Below are 21,502 nucleotides of genomic sequence, written 5' to 3' on the forward strand. Positions count from 1 at the left end.
AGGGCTGGAAAGGATCTAGTGGGAAGAGCATGATGTCAGAAGTTAGATACTCAGCCCTGTACTAGTTTGCGATTTAGGATAGTCATTTAACTCTTTGTATTTCATTAAATTTCCATTTATTGACAAAAACATCCCACTCTATTTTAAATTGTTCTATGGTTATAGCATGAGATAATATGTGTGAAAATAAAACATGCTAAGGGAAGTCGATGCTATTATATTTCTTTGGACATGATAGCCCTAGCAGTGGGGAAAACATTTTAAGATCAATCTATACAGATGTTGGACAAGAAGTGTGCATATGGAGAAAAAAAGAAAAAAAAAAAAACAGAGTAAAAGTGATGGCTGGTAATCTGCAGAAGAAAGAGAAAAAAGAACTATATTGTGGAGGCAATAGAGAATGATTTTCTACCAGACTGCAAAGCCGCCACAAAGGCAAGATATGGTACTGATGGGGGAATTTCAACTTCAAGAACTTCTAACAAAATCTCACAGGTCCTTTTTTCTTGTTCGCTTTCTTGTGCTCTCACACACTCTCTTATTCTCCCTTTTTTCTTCTGTTCTCATTCCTTTATTATTTCCCCCCAATCAACATTATTTATAGAGCAAGTGTCTAGACAATGGGCTGTGTGTTGAAGACAAAAGGTAAGTATTATAATAAGTTTTTTGAGGAATTTACAGTCAGGTGGTAAAACTGACAGGCAAGTGAAAAAATTATAAGAGTAAAATAGAAAGCATTAAAATAAAAGTTTTTACAAATACTGTGGCGTTTTTCCTCTCTGAGATAGTAGAGGGAACAATAAAGAACATGTCAATGATATAAAATTAATTGGAATGGATAGCCCCATAGAAAACATTACTCAACCTTTCTATGTGCTCATCTGTAAAGTGGATATTATAATGGTAACCATTGCATACATTCTTTATAGTGCCCATTATATAGTAATAACTCTATTAACATTAGTTATTATAACCTAAAGAAAATAATGAGATCTCACTAAGAACTCTGGGGAGCTCAGATTTCCCTCCTTAATGGAAAAGAGGAGTATATTTCCAGATATAAATGAAGAGTATTATTAAGGCCTATAAGAATATGTATATATGTATTCTTGAGCATGTTTGAAGTAAGAAAAAAAATTAAAGAATATATAGGAACATTGCTGGCGAAAATCATGTAATATTAATAGAAGAAAACTATTCACTTTAAATGTTTGTTCTATCGACACATTTCATCAAGCAAGAAGAGATTAATTAATTATTGTTAAGGAAGTTCTAGATAAGTGCAAGACTGGTGGAGAGCATCTAGTTGGTTAAACAATTCAAGACTGTGAACCTAGGACAATTATAAGAAACAGGGAGATGATAAATGATTGATAGATGATAGATAGATAGATGACAGATAGATAGAATATATGTCTGTATACGATCTGGCTGAAAAGTATTTCATGTAAAAACTACCAGCGCCTTAAGCATAATAGATTTTCAATAAATTTTATGTGAATTTGATTGAAGGCGTGAGGTTTACAATTAACCACAAACATATGAGCCAATGGTGTAATGGAATTTCCAGAAAATACTAAGGCAGATCTGAGCTAAATTGATAGAAAGGAAGCACACAGATCGAGGAAGGTACTAACTAATTTGAATCTTTGTTATTCAGACGAAACCAACATCCTGAGCCAATTCTCCGTGTAGACTTTAATGGGAACATCAATAAATTTCTTTGCCAGGATGGTGAGGTTGGTTGGGTCTCTAGGAAATCATGTCTTAAGAAACAGTTGAAGGAACTGAGGCCATCCTAGGAGCTATCTTCAAATATTAGAAGGGCTCCCTCCCATGGGAGAGAGAACTTTACTCGTTATTGCCCCAGAGGTCAGAAGTAGGACCAGTGGAAACTCAGCACTCAGATTAAGGAAGGACATTGTGACCTTACTGTCTGTCAATGGGACAGGCTGTCTCCCAACAACAAAAAGGAATGTTTTTTGTTGTTGGCAAGGAATTTATTTAGAGCCTGGATGATCATCTATTGAAAATTCTTACTTTACATTACAGATCAAGATCTGTAATGTCACTTCTAATTCCAAGATTTTATTTTTCCACTTGAAGTGCTTAGTTAGAATATTGTGGTGTCTAGTTTCTACATGAGTTATTTTAATACCCTCTTCATCACTACATAAGATATATAAACAGATGTCATTATAATGAAAAGTTTTGAAGTCACAATCTACTTTTTTCAAACAATATCCAATATTACCAAGTTCAAATAAAAAGAAAACATTTGGAATTGTCTGAGCATTGTAATATCTACTGAAGTAAATGGTATGTCATTGCCGCATATCAACTTAACGAGAAGTTAACTATTTTAAGCTTTGCACTATTATTAAAGAATACGTGCATAGCTCCTTTTTTATACTTTAATTTCAGTGTTTAAAGATCCAAATTTCATTGGACAGTATTATAAGTGGAGGAAAATGGAGCTAAAACATTCTAAAGAATGGCGTTTAAAGTAAGTAATTTTAAGTATCTAGAATATATTATCCTATTAACTTGAAATAGCTACTGTTTCACTTTCTGCTGTCTATCTGGACCAACAGGAGGAACCCTTTGGAAATAACAGCTTATTTCATTATTAAAACATAGCACAGAATTATAATTTTTTCCTTTCATATGAATCCAAGTGGGAGATGTCTTTGCTACCTATTGGTTGTCAAAAATGGAGACAGGGCATGAATCTCCATGAAGGAATCACTGTCCCCATTAATACTCACCCCTATTTCTATTACCCTTGTTAACACATGACTTAGAAATAGAAAAACAAAACAAAACAAAATTAAAAACCTGGTTTTATAGTACCAATTAACTTTTCATCCTTCTCTTAGTTCCAAATATCTTTTCCTCTTCCAGATTTCTCACTCAGAAACTATATTACATCTAATGAGGAATTATGTAGTAAAATACAAAAAGAAATTAGTACAGTATCTTCAGAAATCATTGATTCTTAGAGCAATGATTAAGGAAGGGATCTTAATCTCCGCCTGGACTCTGGACTCCTAGAGGAGTCTTCCGTTTTATCATGCTAGAGCAAAAAGGTTCCATCTCAGTTATGCAGTGTTGGCTAGGTTGTAGTAGTCATTTATTCTGATGTGCTTATTTCAAAGTACTCAGTGAATGTGCTATCACAAAGCTAGGGGAACAAAAAATCTTATTTTTTGCATTTATCTCGTTTACCTCATTTTTAGCTCTTTGGCTTGTTAGCAATGTGACCTCTTTTCTAGATGGAAATACAAGCTTAGTAAAAATAATGTACTGTGTTTTGAATTTGTGTAGAAATAGAGGGTCTTAAAATATATTTTCCTACCCCTGACCATCACAGTTCAGACTAGGTTTTTCAGTTAGATATTCTTTTTTTGTTTGTTTCAGTTGCATCCTGCAAAAACTTTTCTTCAGGCTAAAGTGGAAAAAAGTGTTTGTGTTAGATATTTTCCTGCTTTCAGAATAAATTATAGGCAGTAGAAAAGTTTTTATTAAGCAGAATTTGAAGGAGTACAAGCATGTTTTTTCTTGAAGGCATATTTTAAGTTTCATTTAGAGTTAAAGAAACCTACTTAGAACATAAGATTAATTTTGCTTTAACATGAGTTCCTTTTTTATTTCCTTTAACAGAACTGCTTTGTTTTGTTTGATCGTTGATTCATTATGTAATGCCAGCATCCCACAGAACCCAAAAATTTTAAAAAAAAAATAGGACTATGTCATTTTCAACTTATCCATCCACTTCTAGATACGGATGAAATAATTGTGAACTGTGAATGCTAGAACATTTTTCCAAATACATTATTTTGAAGTTATAGGTCAAATTATCATGTGCATAAATGACTGTCAGAATGAAACTCTCACACCTTATGCCATCTGGTGGTTGATGAGAATATATTTAGATCAGATAATATTTGCTTCTTTTAAATTTTGGAATTGATTAGTAAAACAAAAAACACTATATAAATAAAGTTTTAAAAAGATACTTCCTTTATCTGTATAATTGTACCATGGCATAAATATTTGAGTATGCAAAAATCTAAAGTATAGTGGAATCAACTCATTTTCAGGTAATTATTTAAAATCTCATAGTCATCAAAATACACGAAGTATAATAAAGTGGTCAGTTCATAGAGATTTAAGTAGAAAATGTTTGGGGATCTACGCAAGTGAGTAATTTGTCAATTTATATATGCAATATAATAATACCATTAGGCATCTCTTTTCATATTTGAAAATGCTTTTCTTTCACTGAAATTTCTTATTAAAAAACCAAACACAACAGAAAATGCAAATTGAGAATCTTCATCTGCATAGCATTAAGGGAAAAGAGAGACCTATTTTTCCTGCCTCATATCCCTCCTCCTACTGTCCTCCTATCTCCTCATCAATCAAGACCCGATTCTTAAGCCGCACTAAATTCCCTTTTCTATTATTTGGGGACATAAGATCTTTTCACCACTTTGTGCCTTCTGCCTGGGATATCTTTCCCAGTAGGGTCTTTGCTGGTGGTCTAGAGTTAGGGTTTGGTCTGAGTTAAAATGTGGAATGTGGAGTGTTTAAGTTCAGGGACCCTGGAGCCAGAAAGTCTGTATTTGAATCCTGGCTCTGCCAATTAGTCACTCTGTAATCTTGAACAAGTTATCTGACTTCTTTATGCCTGAGTTTTCTTCTCTGTTAAATGGCAATGATAACTGTACTTACTTCTCAAAGAGGTTGTGAGGGTTAAAGAAATTAATACTTGTAAAACACTTCAAACTATCTCTGGAACATAATACTCATAAGGTGTGCTATTATTCATGCTTTTTCTACTGCAGCCCTGGTTCAAGTTTCAGATGGAAAAATCTTTCTTTCGAAGTAGCATGGAGAAAAAGCATGGACTCTAGAATTAGGCAGATCTTGGAGAAATTCTTACCCACACTGAGCTTGTTTTCTTATCTGTTAAATGTAGATAACATTACCTACTTTGCAAAGTTGTTTTGCATTTGATCTTTGAATGAGATCATATATGTATGTATGTATGTATATAGTGTTGACATATGGGCATTCAATTAATATTGCTTCCTGAGGAGATGCCTACCAACTTTTTAGAGAACAAAAGTCTTCATCAGAAACATGTAAAAATTGTAAAAATTTTCTCAGGTGAGAAAACAGAAAACAACACATACGTGGCCGCATTTATTTTAGTCCAATTATACGCATGGTTCTTTTCCTTCTCCACTCCACCTCTACCATCTCTTCTGCCTGGAAAAGTGTTTCACAAGGATGATGTGAAGCTCCAGCTCCAATGTCTATTTGTGGAAGGGTCCGTGGCATGCTCAGCCTTCCATGTCTCCCTCCATAGGACTCTGTCCATTGCTCCTTCAGCCCTATTGTATGGGATTTCATCTGTTCCTAAAGAGTGACCAAGGAAGGCCCATTCTTGTAGCTCTGTAATCGCTGACATTAGCATGGTACCTGGTAACTAGTAGGCACTCAGTTAGTGTCTGCTGTATGATGCCCACTTACCCTGTTTCTGCCCTTAATAGGATTAAATGTGAAGACAGTTAGTTTTAGAAAAAATAAAATGTAGCTTCTGGCTTCTATTAAGACCCACTCTAATGTAGAGATGATGATTCTATCTTAGAAAGTCTAAGTGTGTCATCATAGAACAGTGATTGAAAACTGGAAATATAAATGACTGTCATGAATATTAAGTTCCACACAAGTGTTTAGTTAGTATTAGTAGGAACCCATTGTCATTATAAGCAGCTTATAAATATTTATGAATTGATTATTTGGTTTGGTGTTCATTCTTCTAAGGCATCTTTTTTTTCCCTCTTTCTTATTGCCTTTGCCTATTTTTTTGGCTATTCATGTAAATGTTTTATTCTAACCAACATGTGGGGGAAAAATATGAATCTAGACTCTAATCAGTAGTTCATATTTATTTTCTCTGGAGAAAGATACAAAATAAAAAGCAGTGCAAGCTGTTTTTTTGCATATTCTTATGTACATGTAAAACTATTTTTATATCATACTCTATACCTAATGATTGCTTATATGGTAGCAGTCTAAGCTTTGTCAGCCAGAAAGTTATCTAAAGAAAAGTTATCAGTTCTGGAGAAGTTTTACATTCTATGTAGCTTTAGAAAGGAGTATTGCTCTTGTTTATGCATAGGAAGCACAGCGGGAACAGGAACTAACTCGGCAAAGCGCCTGCTCTGTGCTAGACATTCTCCCTTCATTTCCTAATGCAATACTGGCTGGCCGCCCTGGAATTGACAGTTATACTTCTAAGTGTACTCATATATTTCTAAGTGTAACACACAATCACATCCATCTCTCTTCTTCAACGCCACAACAAATCAACCCACACTTCAAGTTGAATCATTTTTCTTATTATACAGACACAGCTTGAAGACAAGATTCCTAGCCTCTCCCTTCGACTAAGCTGTCACCTCTAAGTTTCTCTATAGAAGTAGAGGCAGATATTATATGCATTTTACAAATGAGGGAAACATGAGGTACAAGGAGATTAAAGAGAATAACTTTCCTGAAGTTATTGATAAGCATATGTTGTCTTTGAAAACTAAAACTAAATTATTTCAGATCTGCCTGTTTATATGTACTGATTTAAAAGCCTAAAATTTTCAAGTAAGTGTAAAAATATTACCTCTCCAATTATAAACACAAATCAAATCTACCTTCTATTGCAAAGTTCTGTGGTTTTTCCTGTAGTGTCTGATTCTGAGAGTGTTTTGACTCACAAACATATGTGATCTCCCTTTAGCATAACTGTTTGATTCTCTTTTCTCCAGTTATATAGAAAATGTTTATGCTGCGTCCATTAATTTAATGTACGTTTGTGCTATCCTTTCAGAGTTCCAGAAGTTAAACATTTTATAGGTTGACATAGTTATATATTAAATGCATTTTTAAGGAGGAATGCTAGGTTTTTTATTCCCCAAAGATTAAACCTTGGATGCCATCTTGTGGTTAAAGAGAGAATTAGCATTAGAATAAACACTGGAAATGTTCTTTTAAATATAAACATGGGGGGAAAAAATACTGACAACGGGAAAAATCTCTCTTAAAAAATAATTTCTGCCAAGCAACTACTTAGTCTCTGCTTGGATGTTTTGAGAGACAGGGAGCTCAGGACTTCAAGGGGCATTCAAATATCTCTAATCTTCCTTATTTTTAACTTAAATCGAACATCTTATGATATTCAACTATTCCAGATTTCTTTCATTCATTTTACAGATTTTTATTGAACACGTACTCTGTGCTTTTGCATTTGTCTCCAAAAGCTTCCAGAAAATAAGAAATTATCTTCGTTCTATAAATAAGATATACAGAAACGTTTTATTCAGTTTCTCTGCTAAGGTTACACGCTCAATAAGTGACAGAGCTGAAATTCAAATCCATGGCTGCCAGATGCTACAACCCATGAAGCTTTCTATTAGATCAAGCAGCAGCTCAGACTCTGAAAAACAAAGGATGGCTTTGACATGGGTAGAAGGCATGGTGCAGGGGATGCTGTTATGGCAGAAAGTATCGCTACTTGTCCTTGGAAGTAACACAAATAAGCCTCTTCTGTTTTGTGGGATCACCCTTTAAGTCTCAGAAAATAGCTGTCATATCTTTCCCTCAACTCCTCTTAAGTTTTCTCTTTCTCAGAATAAACATACTAAAAAGAGGTTTCCATACCCAGTTCCAGCATGTGCATGGAGGTTTCCCCACACCAGAAGCAATTCTTGGATGCCAGCAGGGTGTCTGAAAAGTCAATCCAATTCTGGCACTATCTACTCAGATATAGAATCAGATTCCACAGATAAAGGGCTCAGTCCCACAAGATCTCTCTCTGCTTCAGACTCCAGTCAGAAGCCCAGGTTGCTACCTGCACTTCTGACTGACCAGCTGTAAGTTGGAAGTTCCCATGACACCCTCCTCAGGTTTAGTTAATTTGCTGGAATGGCTCATGGAATTTAAGAAAACCTATTTCTTCACTAAATTACAGATTTATTATAAAAGGTAGTAAAGGATATGAATCAACAGCCAAATGAAGAGATATAGAGGGGGAGGAGGTCCTGAATGAAGGCACTTCTGTCCTGGTGGAGCTTGGGCCCTGGCATAGTGGCACGGCACTTGGAAGCATCATGGTTGCCTAGTATGGAAGCTCTCTGAAAATAAAGTCCTTTGAGTTGTCCTTATTTGGGCTTTTATGGGGACTTTATTACCTAGCCATGACTAAGTCATTGACCTTTGGCGATGGATTAGACCTCAAGTGCCTCTTCCCTCCCCTCTTCAGAAATCAGGAGTGAGACTGAAAGTTTCAATTCTCTAACCACAAGCTTGGCTCCTACTGGTAACCAACTCCCACCCTTGGGTGAGATCCAAAAGTCACCTCATTAACCTTATAACAAGAGACACCATTGTTGCTCTCTTAGGAAATTCTAAGGGGTTCGGGAGTTCTGTGCCAGAAATGGGAACAAAGACCAAATACATATTTCTTATGTATAAATCACAATATCACACACATCCAGTTCTTTCAACTTTTTTTGTTTTTTTTAAATGATTTCCATTCTCTTTATTGTTCCCCTCTTATGGTTGTAATTCATTTTATCATTTTCTCTCTCAGAATGTAGCCCCAAAACTTTACCATGGATTTCTGGTTGTAGCACAGAATCTGATGGAGGTTCCTATATTATAAATACCATGCCTGAAGGCTGCTTACCCCTTCACCTATCTTCAAAAAGAGGGTTTTTGATACAATTAAAAAAGATATTGGGCTTTTTTTTCCTTAAGAAAATTGTTCCTTTGATACTGCTCCCACATAGAACATTCTTTTGAGGAATCTCTGTCTCTTTCTCTTCCTTTCCCCATCCCCCTTGCCCTCCCCTCAACAGCTTACCCCATTTCCCCTCTCCCTATCCTAGCCACAGAAATATGATACATGGGTTGGCTTCCGCCTAGGTCTGAGCAGGGTGAGAGTGAGAAGGGCTGTGGTTTCCCAGAGGCATATTGGATTTTGTTCTCCTTGAAAGGAGAAACCAGAAGGAAGCCAAGAAGTTCCCATAGAACATGTATAAAAGTTGTGTTACTGGATATAAGGATACGATAAGTTTTATAACTCTCATTACATACATAAAGTTACTTTTCAAAAACATGTAGCAATTTACAATGCTACCAAAATTACTGAGAATTTAAAATGAACAAGCATTCAGGTTTTTGTTTTTCTTTTTAACTTAATAATTATTAAGTTAACAATTATTTTATAGTCATTTAATTTGCATATCTTTAGTGACACAAAATATTTTTTTATAATTTATGTTTTCAATTATAAAGGCAAATGGTTGAATAAAAAGGAAATATTAATCTCATAGTTTTTTTTTTAAAAAACAGATTTATTAGTGGAAGAAAAAAGATATGAACAAAGTATATTATTTTTCTAACATCATGTTTTTCTTGAGGAAAATAAAATTCTATTGTTTTTGTTCTTGATATGTTGTTTTTCTTTGTTTTTGTTTTTGTTTTTGTTTTGTTGTTTTGTCAGACAAGGTTCTGAGAGAGCTAGAAATAGTTGGGTTCTTGCTAGTTAGAGTGGCTAGACCTTTTAATTCAATGGATACTGGATAGGAATTTTTAAAAGATCATGCTTTAGTTGTGGGGCCCCCAAATAAAAGCTGTTCTAGACCCGTAAAAAAGCTCAGACATAAGCTTCGGTATTACCAAACTGATTCGCATGATACACAGCTGCATCTTGTTCAGTAGAATAAGAACTGGAACAATGGACAACCATATTTCAAGAAATATAGCACAATTCAGCATCCAACAAAATAAAATTTACAATGAATTCTAAGAAACAGAAATACGAAGAAACCACACATACCAAGGTGAATTATGATGTGCCATAATAAAATTGCTGAAACTCAATGTTAAAGAGAAAAATCTTCAAAGCAGCAAAGGAAAAAAAGAAAACACACACATTGCATGTAGAGGAACAAGATAAGAATAACCGATAACTTCACGTCAGAAAACCTGCAAGTCAAAAGATAATGGATGACAGTTTTAAAGTGCTTGAAAGAAAGAAGTTGTTAACCTAGATTTTTATACCGAGTGAAAATCTCTCTCTAAAATGAAGGTAAGATACTTTTTCAGACCAATAAATTCAACCACATAGATGAAATGAAGTCTTCACACAGAGACAACTCCAAGCCCAGTGTTTTCACTGGAGAATTTCTTCCAGACAGTCAAGGAACACATAGTACCAATATATACAAACTCTTTCAGAAAATAGAATAGAAAGGAACACTTTCCAATACATGTTATAAAGTCAGCATTACCTCAATAACAAAACCAAAGACATTACAAGGAAGAAAAAAAAAAAACAACTACAGATCACTACATCTCATACATGAAAATGGAAAAATTTTAGCAAATTGAATCCAAATATATATATGACATTGTTTAAACATTTTAAACATTGATTTTTTTAATGTTAAATCAAGATTACATTCCTAATATAAACCTCAGTTGATCACAATTAATTATAATAAATAATTATTATTATACATGATCAAAGGGAGTCTATACTATAAATGTAACCTTGGCTTAACACTTCGAAAGTTCAAAAAAATAAGATAAGAAGAATCATATGATCATCTCAATTGTTGAAGAATATTTCAACACCAAGTCCTGATTTTTTATAAAAAATCAAAAAAATTAAGAATAGGAAAGAACTTTCTCAACCTGATAAAGCACATCTATGAAAAAAACTACAGCCAACATTATGTATGTAATAATACAAGACTGAATGTTTTTTCCCTAATATCAAGAGCAAGACAAGGATGTTTGTTTGCTCTCAGTACTTTCATGCAACATTTTATTTTTAAACAATTTACTTTTTAAATTATTTTATTAAGGTGTTAGTTTTATCATAGCACATACCACTGTTAATTTGTGTTTATCTTGATTTTCTTATTTGCTCATCTTTGTCTCTTCATGGGGTCAGGGACCTTGTCTTTTTCCTCTAGACACAATCCCTGGCACAAGGTAGGTTCTCACTGGCCATTTTTTAAATGAATGAACTTTTCAGTAGTAGTGTGTAGAGGGGACGCTCGTGAGACAAAAAGATTTTTATGCCACTTAATTTTCCTCAATAAACTATTTTCACCAAAAGTTCTCATTATAATAAACTCCAAAATTTGATCACTCCCAAATAAATTTTTTTCTAAATTTTTACTTCCACATATAAACTCCTTCTCTAAGGAAATGCTGAGATGAATTGACTTAGGTTCATAGATGTCTCCTACCAGGTGTTTTTTCCCTCCAGGATAGGTCATGAATTTTGAGGGGGTAAAATTGTTCCCTTATATAGCGGTTTGAATAGTATTTCCCCCAAATTTATGTCCACGCAGACCTCAGAATATGACTTTATTTTGAAAGAGAATGTTTGCAGATATAATTAGTTAAGATAAGGTTATACTGGATTAAGGTGGGTCCTAAATGCAATGACCGGTGTCTTTATAAGGAGAGGAGAGGACAGATACACAGAGGGAAGAAGGCCATATAATGATAGAGGTTGAGATTGAAGTGATGCAGCTACAATCCAAGGAACGCCAAGGATTGCTGGAAGCCAGCAGAAGGTAGGCAGAGGCAAGGAAGGATTCTTCCCAAGGGCCTGCAGAGAGCATGGTCCCTGCCAACACCTAATTCCAGACTTTAGCCTCTGGACTGTGAGAAAATAAATTTCTGTTATTTTAAATCACCAAATTTGTGGTAATTTGTTATGGAGGCCCTAGGAAGCTAATACACCTTGCCAGATGATGTTTTAAATATTTTTACAATATTAGTCTTACAGCATATTTGTTTGCTTTTCTAATTTCTGTTGGAAAACATAAACTGGAATTTCAGTTTCCCATTGCATTAGTCAGTACACAGAGTGACACTATGTCCAAAGCACATTGTTCTACTTATCTGTTTCATTTGATTTGTTTGTCTTATTTTTCTCAAAAGAAATATATACTTCCCCAAAATTCATTTGGGAAATTAGATAATTTCTTCTTTTTTGTATTCCAGGTATCCTGCTGCCATAGCTCAGTATGCCAGAGAAAATAAAAGGCCTTACAAAGGCAATTATCAAACCGAAAGAATTCATCTCTGCCCAACCCCAAGTAAGTTGAGTTTAGCCTATTTTGCTTTCTTTTTTAAAACTAAAATATTAGTCATAATAAATGTAAAGTGTGCTAGTGCAAGAACGTTTAAATATGTGAGGCTTAATCTTATGTTCTCCTTTTAGGTTGCTTTAACTATTTCTGACTAATAAAACAACAACAAAAAGCAAATTACTTACATAAGTATTGGAGCTTTGAAAAAAAAAATGAATCACTTATACTTTCACGCTTACTGTCCTTTAATAGGTTAATATACAATTTAAAAATCCAAAGCTAAGTTTCAAAATGTATCGAAGCATTCAAAATAAGCAAAACATTAAATAAACTAATCCCTAAAACACATTGTAAATTCAGAGATATATACAGTATGGCTGAAAATAAAGGAATAATGTTAGTCATGTTGTTTTTGGTACTCTTTTGAAAAATAATGTTTTTCAAAAAAAAACACTTGGGATAGGTTGAGGGCAAGTCTTAAGTAGGAAGAGAGAGCTGGTAACATACTAGAAATCAGGTAGTTCACAGTGGGAAGCAAGACATTCAGGAGCAGAAACTTGGGTTTAGACACCAAGTCTGTATAATTTTGGGAAAATCAACCTCTGAGCTTCAGTTTTTTCATCCTCAGATAGTACTGAGTACATAGAAAATGTTCAGTAAGTATTCGTTTCTATTATCCTGCCCTATCTCACAGGATTCTTGTAACTAAAATGACAACATTGTGAACTGGAAAATACTGTAAGTATTAGGAATAATACTTTTTTCTTGTCACCTGTCCTTTAAGCACAATAGCATATAAAAGCTACATACAGGCGATAATCTTTATTCAGTGATTCTTCAGGGCCCTGTGCCCATATCATTAACTTACTTTTCCCTAGCCAGATTCCATTTCCCTTCCTCCTGCCTGTTTTGTACTACTTAGATTTCTTCCTCTAAATCATCAACCTCAGTCTTTATTCAACTCTGCATCCTTCCAAAATTCAGGGTACCCATAAGGATTGGTGAGAAACGGTGCCTCTTCCAGCCTTACTCTCTGCTTCCTCCGTGAATTCTCTGTTCCTGTCTGCAACCTCTACCCTCCAACATCACTACCACCTTCACCCATAAAAGAGATCATTTGGTGAAGTTGGTGATTACAACAACTTTTATCCACGCTTTGTCAGGATGTTTTCTACAGCTCAAATCTGCTTATGTTTTACTGGGGCTAAAATTTTTTGTTTCCCATATTGTTCAGGGAAAACTTTAGATTCTTTGACAGGGCAAAGTCCTTAATGCTCTGATATGCATCTATCTTTTTAGTGACATCTCTGTCACTTGCCCACGCACACCTTAAACACCACACCTATGTGTCACGATTGTTTATTTCCTTTCTCATTTCAAAAAAAATTGCCAAGTACACTATGTTTTCTCATACTTTCACTCCAAAACCCTTCCTTCCTTTTTTTTCCTTTCTCATACCTACTCATTTTTTGAGATTCGGCTCAGGTATTACCTTCTCCAGGAAACTTTCCCTATAGGCTATCATAGCACTTTTATCATGCCATATCATGTTCTATTAGTTTTCTATTGGTACTTAACAAGTTACCACACACTTAATGGCTTAAAACAACACATATTAATCATTTCACAGTTGGCATGTACCCATAATCTAGGCACAGTACTGCTGGATGATCTGCTTGGTATCTCATAAGGCTACAATCAGGTTTTCAGCTGGGCTGCATTCTTATCTGGAGAATGGGGAAGGATCTGCTTCCAAAATCACTGTAGTTATTGACAGAATTCACATCTGTCTGTGCTTAGAACTGAGGCCTCGGCTTCTTGCTGAGTGTAGGTTGAAGAGCTCCCTCAACTACACACGCTGCCTGCAGTTCATTGCCATGTGGGCTTTCCCGAAACAGCCTCCTACTTCAGCCCATCAGCAAGGAGAGTCTTTAGAGCAAGTCTGAAAGCAAGATGGAATTTTATGTAATGTAACACAATCATGGAAGTGAGAGTCCATCGCCTTCGTTATATTTTATTGACTAGAAGTTAAGTCACGGGTCCCACCCACACTTAAAAGGGCAAGGATTATATAAAGATGTGAATGCTAGAATGTGGTGATTATGATGGGCCACCTCAGAGTTTATCCTCCACATGTGCTATCTTATATTAACCTCTTTCCTGCCAGTCTCCTTCAATAGAAAGTGACCTCCTGAGGGAAGGGGCTGCTTACCTCTCAATCTGCCACAGCACAGTTCTGGGCATATAGTAGTAATTTAATGCTTGTGAATGAATGAGTGAATGAATGATAGAAGAGTTGTCATGCTTTTAGCGGCTCTGATTCTGTAAAAAGGGAAATAAACCCATGATAAGTGAGAAATATTAATAAAGGTGAGCTAGAAGAGAGAATATTTTAAGGAATGTCCAGAAACTAATTAAGTCTCTAGTCCCAAGACTTGCCCTCTTTGAAAATGGGGTAGACAATCCTTTGTGTCTAACCTTACTGCTAAGAGACTGTACCTAGGAGGTTATGGCAAATTTGATTATTGTTCAGAAATATTAACTCCCTATCTTGTTCTACCTTGATGGGCAAACTGTGCTTCCTTGACCCTTGACTTAGAGCTTTGCTATGTGACATGGGTTTTTTTCACTTTTTTTTTTTAAATTACTTTCAAGTATGCAATACATTAGTTAGACATTTATATAGTCTATGAAATGATCCCCCCAATTACTCTATCACCTGTCTGGCTCTACATAGCCATTGCTATACTGCTGACTGCATTCCCTATGCCTTTACTCCCCACCCCTGTGACCATCTTTCAACTACTAATTAGTACCTCTTTAACTCTTTACCCTTTTCTCCTACCTCCTGGTAGTCACCAGATTGTCCTCTGTATCTGTGAGTCTGTTTTCTTTTAGTTTGTTCTTTTTTGCTCCTTAGATTCCACATATAAATGAAATCATATGGTATTTATCTTTCTCTGACTTATTGCACTTAGGCTAATAACTCTAGGTCTAACCATGTCATTGCAATAGTAAGATTTTATTTTTCTTAGGGCTGAGTAATAGTCCATTGTATATATAAATCATAGCTTCTTTATCCAATCATCTGTTGATGGGTATTTAGGTTGCTTCTATATCCTGGCTATTGTGAATAGTGCTGCCATGAACATAGGAGTGCATACGAATTATTTTTTGCAAATTATTGTTTTGGTTTTCTTTAGATAAATACCCAGAGGTGCAATTGCTGGGTCAAAAGGTATATCCATTTTTAATTTTTTGAGGAACCTCCAGACTGTTTTCCATAGTGGTTATACCAATTTGCAATCCTACTGACAGTGTGTGAGGGTTCCTTTTTCTCCACATTCTCACCAACTCTTGTTTTTGATTTATTGATGATAGCCATTCTGACAGATGTGAGATGATAGCACATTGTGATTTTAATTTTCATTTCTTCGATGATTAGTGATCTTGAGCAACTTTTCATACGGCCATGTGACATGTTTTGATCAATGGATTAATGGGAGTTTAGGAAGGGTTTGTGCAGTTCAACTTGCTCTTTTTCACTCTCGCCATCATCCCAAGAACATGCCCAGACTAGCCCAGAAAAAGATGAGAGACACAGAGCCCACTTCCCTAGCCAAGCTTCTCAGGCGTGCCCAGCCCTAAGAAGTCAACCCTCAGCTGATCTGCAGCTACGTCACCTAAAATAATGCTTATTATTATACGTCGCTGAGATTTTGTGGTTATATATTATATAGCAACAGTGAACTTACACAGGATATCAAAGGGAGGTGTGACTCAGTTAGAAAAGGAATGAACTTTGTGTTCCTTTTTGGCAGACAGGTTTAGTGTGTCATAGTTTGCCAACAAAAAAAATTCACCTGAGATTTAGGAGGTGGGAGGGAAAAAGAGGCCATTGTTCTTGAAGTCATCTATATCATACAGGGCAGCTTCCTCAGACACAGCAACTGCAGGCAACTCTTCATAAACTCTCACTTTAAAGATATGATGGCCTCGCATGTATCTCTATGAACTTCTGATTTCTGTCCCACTTTGGGTACAGCTCCTTGTACTTCTCCACGAACTCCTGGTTTTCTCACTCATGGCAGTGCGTGCATCAGGCTAAAGTAGGTAGTGACTGTTTCTCCAGTTCCCCAGCTGTAGCCTTCCAGACCCTCAGTACCCCACATCTTCCCACCACTGTGTAAGCCCTGTTTCCCATACTAATGTCCTCCACTCTCATATTATTTTTAGTGGCTCTGTTTTCATAACTGAATGCAGACTTACACAGAAGTGAACGGAAATAAACCATTTGACAATAATCAGAGCTCACCCATCAGAACAAATTTTTAATATCTTCACTAATTATTTTAAGATTTAAAAAAAAATGATAAGCCAAGTTTTCAGGATCCATCCCAAGATAGACATGCAAACTATAAGACAGTTAGAATTTGTGTTTTCATAACTTATTTTAACACAGTAACAAAGTTACTATTATTGATTTCAACCAGTAAATCTAAGGTTTTTCAGACAGCATTATACTTAAGATTATCTGGAGGAAAGAACTTCAAAATTTTATATATATATATATATATATATATATATATATATATATATGTCATAAGGAAACATTTCTATATTTGTTTCACACTACACTATGCTCATCTACCCAGGATTTCTTTGTATACTTCCTGGGAGTTTTTTGTTGCTGTTGTTGTTATTGTTGTTGTTGTTTTAACAGGGCAGGAACTAGATGACAAATGGTCAGAGTGACTGACTCCCAACATTCATTCCATCCTAATAATTTGATCACCAATCATAGTAACCCCAGTTTCCTTGCCAGCAACTAAGAGCACAGCATGACACCATGCCACCTTAAAGGAACTGTATTTTGGGGGCCTCGCTGGATCTCTTTTGCTCTTAAAAATGAGACCCTAGGAAAAAAAACCTTTTTTTTCTTCCAGATGTTGCCTTGTCATATGTGAGTTGTACTAGAATGGCCACAGCCCTCTTGCTGTGACTCTCAAGATGAAGACAACAGCAAAATTGCCAGGCAGAGCACTGGGAAGGACTTGTCCTTAACGGCATTGTTGAGTCAGTGTATCTGATCCCGCCCTAATTCTGACTTTCTTGTGAGATAAAATGTTTCCCTACTGTTTAAATGGGTCTGAATTGGACTCTATATTTCTCGTAATCCAAAGCATGTGAATTCAGGAGGGCCCAAATATAGTTAGAAAGAATTAGAGTCAATCCATCAATGATATGTTTATAGAAAAAAATAGAAAGTTTTCTCAAGGAAAAGACAGAATTCAATTTTAAATTAATAAAAGCTAAAGATTAACATTAAAATACAAAAATGATAACTTGATCATTGGGGACCCCAGGGTACTCATAAGATAATAATAGCAGCTGTCCGAACTCAAATCTCTCTACAAACTTTTCTATAAACCAAAGAGACTAAGAGAACAATTCATTCATAACCCTTGTCTACAGTACAACTAGAAGACAGTGAATATTACAAGGTTTATTCGATGTGTAATTGCAGAAATAAACATATGAGGCCAATAGAACTTGTTCTGGAACCCAGACTAGGCAATGAATCAGGTGACAACTATGCTGAAGTAAAGAGAATGCAGTGTGGTGGTAGAGGTAGCAGAACATAAGTAGCACTAACTAGGGTTCATCCCTAGAAAGCAAGTTCCCCATGATGAGTGAAAATATTGAGAAATATAGATACTATGTGTGTGTGTGTGTGTGTGTGTGTATGTGTGTGTGTATTTAATATATAATCAGTTTACTTTCCTGTTTACAAGACCTGTACAAGAAAGTTGAAACTCCTTTGCGTGATGTATGAGGCTTTCCTAATCTGGCCTCTGCCTACCTAGCCAGCTCCTCTGAATTCTCCATGCACTATTACATGGTGATTTTGGATCCCGTGGATGTGAGATTAATTCTTATTAGCTGGACGTCCTTGAGCGAGCATCTTCAGGTCACTCAGTCTTGATTTCCTCATCTGTAAAATAAGGATAAATAATACCTGCCTATCACAAGGGTTGTTTCTAAGTTAATATTATACACGTAGACTGCTTAGTATAACACCTGGCACAGTGTAAATACTGAAATGTTGATTCTGATTACCTCCGAACTTGTCAAGTCCTCTAAGACGCTTGTGCTTTAGTCTGCACTGTACCCTCTACCTAAAGTGCTCCTACCTCTCCTCTTTGCCCTTCTCTGTTTAGAACATTGCTCCTCCTCTTTCAACGTCCATGTCTGTTTTCACTTAGACACAGCAATTCTGTCCTTGTGTTGCTGAAGCGTTCGTGGACACCTCCTCCCGTACACATCTTCGGGCAATTAGCAGGGTCCCAGTAAAAATACACAGTCAATGAATAAACTTTTAAAAAGCATAAAAAGACTAACCAAAATGGAAGAAATAATTTATAACGTTAACTGCAAAATATAAAATTCAGAAAGTTTGCAAAGGTTGCTTATATTCATTCACTCACATGATCTTAGACACCGTGCTACAACTGCGGGAACACTTCTCTTTTTATTGTATTGCCTGGCATTTCTGCCGAATTCCTGTTTTTCATATTTACCATTGCAGTTCAATTTTTTTTCCAGATTCACAAATTGAAACAGATACCGTCACAAAGACTGATGACAGAGACGACGAGTGGAAGAGTGATTACGAAAACATTAATGAGCCGTGGGAAGAGGAAGTGGAAGATCTGGTTGCCTGGACCAACACTCTTAATACAGATACTTTAGAAGATTAAGTCTAATTTTTCAGAATTTAAAAAATAAACAGCCTCTCCCACAGCTCAGCTTCAAACAACAACTTTGGAAGGTTCCCAGAACTTGGATTCCATTTTGTTCAAGTTAGTCTCATGTTCTCACTGCAAGTACAAATTAGAAATAGAAGTACAAATCAATCAGTTTGTTGCTTTGAATTTTTGAGTTCCACATCCTTCTTTGAACCTGTTAGGCAAGTTGGGGGTGTTCGCTGTGGTGTTCCAATTGATAGTATTACACCCACAGTGGCCAGGCTGCTGGATGCAAGTTTTTGCAGGGAGGACATGGGTCAGGAGAGGCTGGAATAGGAGGGGAGCACTCAGGAGATTCAGCACCTGGACATTCACCCAAACAGAGGGATCTATGTAGTTCTCTGCATCCATCTTCTTTCGTATCTTGTTCCCTCCTCATTCAAGGGGTAAAATGCTGCCTGTCCACCAATGTTCTCTTTGTTTTCTCCCAGAATAAGTATCCTGTTTTCTCCTTGACTTGATTTCTCCTTGACTTGATTTCTCCTTGACTTCACTAGCCATCTCCTCATATTCTCATATCTTTATTTTCTCCCCTTCTTTTTGCTGTGTCGTTTCAACTTGCAGATGTGGCCAGTGACTCCTATTCTACACCTATGACCCTGCATTTCTATATCCTTCAACACTGCATCATTCATATATTTTCTCAGTCAGATTTATTACTAGTAGTCTATCATTTGCTCTCTTTCTTTAATTCGCTTTACATTTGCACCTACTGCGCAATAAAATATATCTCCTGCTTAAACTATTCGATTAAAATTCACTAGAGTCACCGAAGACTTTTCATATTGCCAAAATTTAACAGAGACCTTATCTTACTAGGCTTCTAGGCTATATTAATAAGCACTTCCTTTTGTTTTAAATGATTATTGCTTTGCCTTCAGAGAGACATATTTTGAGACTTACCTACTACCTACACACAAAGCTCTCTCCACAAACACCATAAATACCTATAGATATAAATACGTACAACTATATATCCATAGATAGGAACATGTATATGTATGTGTACGTGTATATATATATGTATATGTATATCTAGATAAAGAGATAGATGATACATAGATAAATAGATAGATAGATAGATAGATAGATAGATAGATAGATAGATAGATAGATAGATATGCATGCCTGACCTTGGCCTTAGTTATTAAATAAGCTTCTCCCTCATTTCCAGGGAAACTGATTTTAGTTCTTATGAAGAAAGAAAAAACTCTGTTATATATACTCATGTCCATGTACTTCTGTGGCTATCTAGATGTTTTCAAGTCTGCCTGTGGTGGTTCAGACAGCAAGGCCTCAATTGACTACAGTGCCTAACACTTCTGTTATCCTCCCCAACCAGAACTACAAAATTCTGGCCACCATTTCAGCTTTCCCCCTCCTTTTGTCAATGCCAAAGTGCAGCCCAAAGCCAACTAGGCTATGTCTGGACTCCTGACATGGAAACTACAAGATAATAAGTGTATGTTATCTTAAAGCTGCTAAATTTGTGGGAATCTGTTATGCAGCAATAGAAAATTAATATAGCTGATAGGAAGATTTGTGTAGACATCTTTGTATGGACATGCCTAATTTTCTTTTGGGTAAATACATAGAATTCAAATGGCAGAATCATATGGTATATAAGTTTTAAAGAAATTGCCAACAAATTTCCAAAGGAATTTTCGTATTTTATATTCTCACGAGCAGTGTTTGAGAATTCCAATTTCTCTACATCCTGGGCAACACTTGGTATGATCAGTCTTTAAATGTTAGTCCTTCTGAAAGGTGTGTAGTGGTATCTTGTTGTTTTAATTTGCATTTCCATAAAGACTGTATTGACGAGCATCTTTTCTTATGCTTATTTGCCATCTTTATATCGTATGTCATGAAGTGCCTGCTTAAATCTTTGGCCCTTTTTTTATTAGGTTGCGTTTTGTCCCCTATTATTAAGTTTTGAATTTTTATACATTCTGGATACACGTTCTTTAGCAGAGAAGTGATTTAAAGATGTACCATTTGCAAACCAGTGACTAGTTTGCCACACTGTTTTTTTATTATCTTAGCAATGTCTTCAAAGAGCAGTTTTTAATTTCCAACATGGATTTTTTCCTTTTATAGATTGTGTGTTGCCATCATATCTAAGAAGTTCTTGCCTGATCCAACGTCACAAAGATTTTTCTATTATTCTTGTAGAATTTTACAATTTTAGGTGTTACATTTAGGCCTATGGTCCATTTCAAGTTCATTTTTATATATAGGGCGAGCAATAGATCAAAGTTTGTGTGTGTTCCTCCCTCCTCCCCCTCTCTTTCTCCTCTACCCACCCTCCTCCCTCTCTTTCAGTTTCTCTTGTTCTAGTACCATTGTTGAAGACTGACCTTTCTCCACTGAATTATCTTAGTACCTTTGTCAAAAATCTGACGCCCACATACATGTGGGTCTATTTCTGAATTCTCTGCTCTACTAATTTGTGTATCTTTACACCAATACCATATCGTCTCATTTACTATAGTTTTAATTTGTGTC

At 35.7% G+C, this 21,502-nt stretch overlaps 1 protein-coding gene across 6 annotated transcripts in view; it reads left to right on the forward strand.

Moving 5' to 3' along the window:
• The window catches only part of UBE2U (ubiquitin conjugating enzyme E2 U), a 53,717-nt gene extending 33,791 nt beyond the window's left edge, over nt 1–19,926 (forward strand). For 4 of the 6 annotated variants that reach the window (XM_036234768.1, XM_036234766.1, XM_036234794.1 and 1 more), the window contains 3 exons: nt 2,425–2,506; nt 12,097–12,191; nt 18,792–19,926. In XM_036234768.1, coding sequence (XP_036090661.1) covers nt 2,425–2,506; nt 12,097–12,191; nt 18,792–18,946 — 332 coding nt within the window. In that variant the 3' untranslated portion in view covers nt 18,947–19,926. Of the gene's footprint in view, nt 1–2,424; nt 2,997–12,096; nt 12,192–18,791 lie in introns of those variants that run through there. The other 2 variants (XR_004955196.1, XM_036234778.1) reach the window with 2 other exon arrangements.
• The last annotated feature ends 1,576 nt before the right edge of the window (nt 19,927–21,502 follow it).

Source organism: Rousettus aegyptiacus, unplaced genomic scaffold (genome assembly GCF_014176215.1).
Source record: "Rousettus aegyptiacus isolate mRouAeg1 unplaced genomic scaffold, mRouAeg1.p scaffold_m13_p_1, whole genome shotgun sequence".
Taxonomy (NCBI): Eukaryota; Metazoa; Chordata; class Mammalia; order Chiroptera; family Pteropodidae; genus Rousettus; species Rousettus aegyptiacus.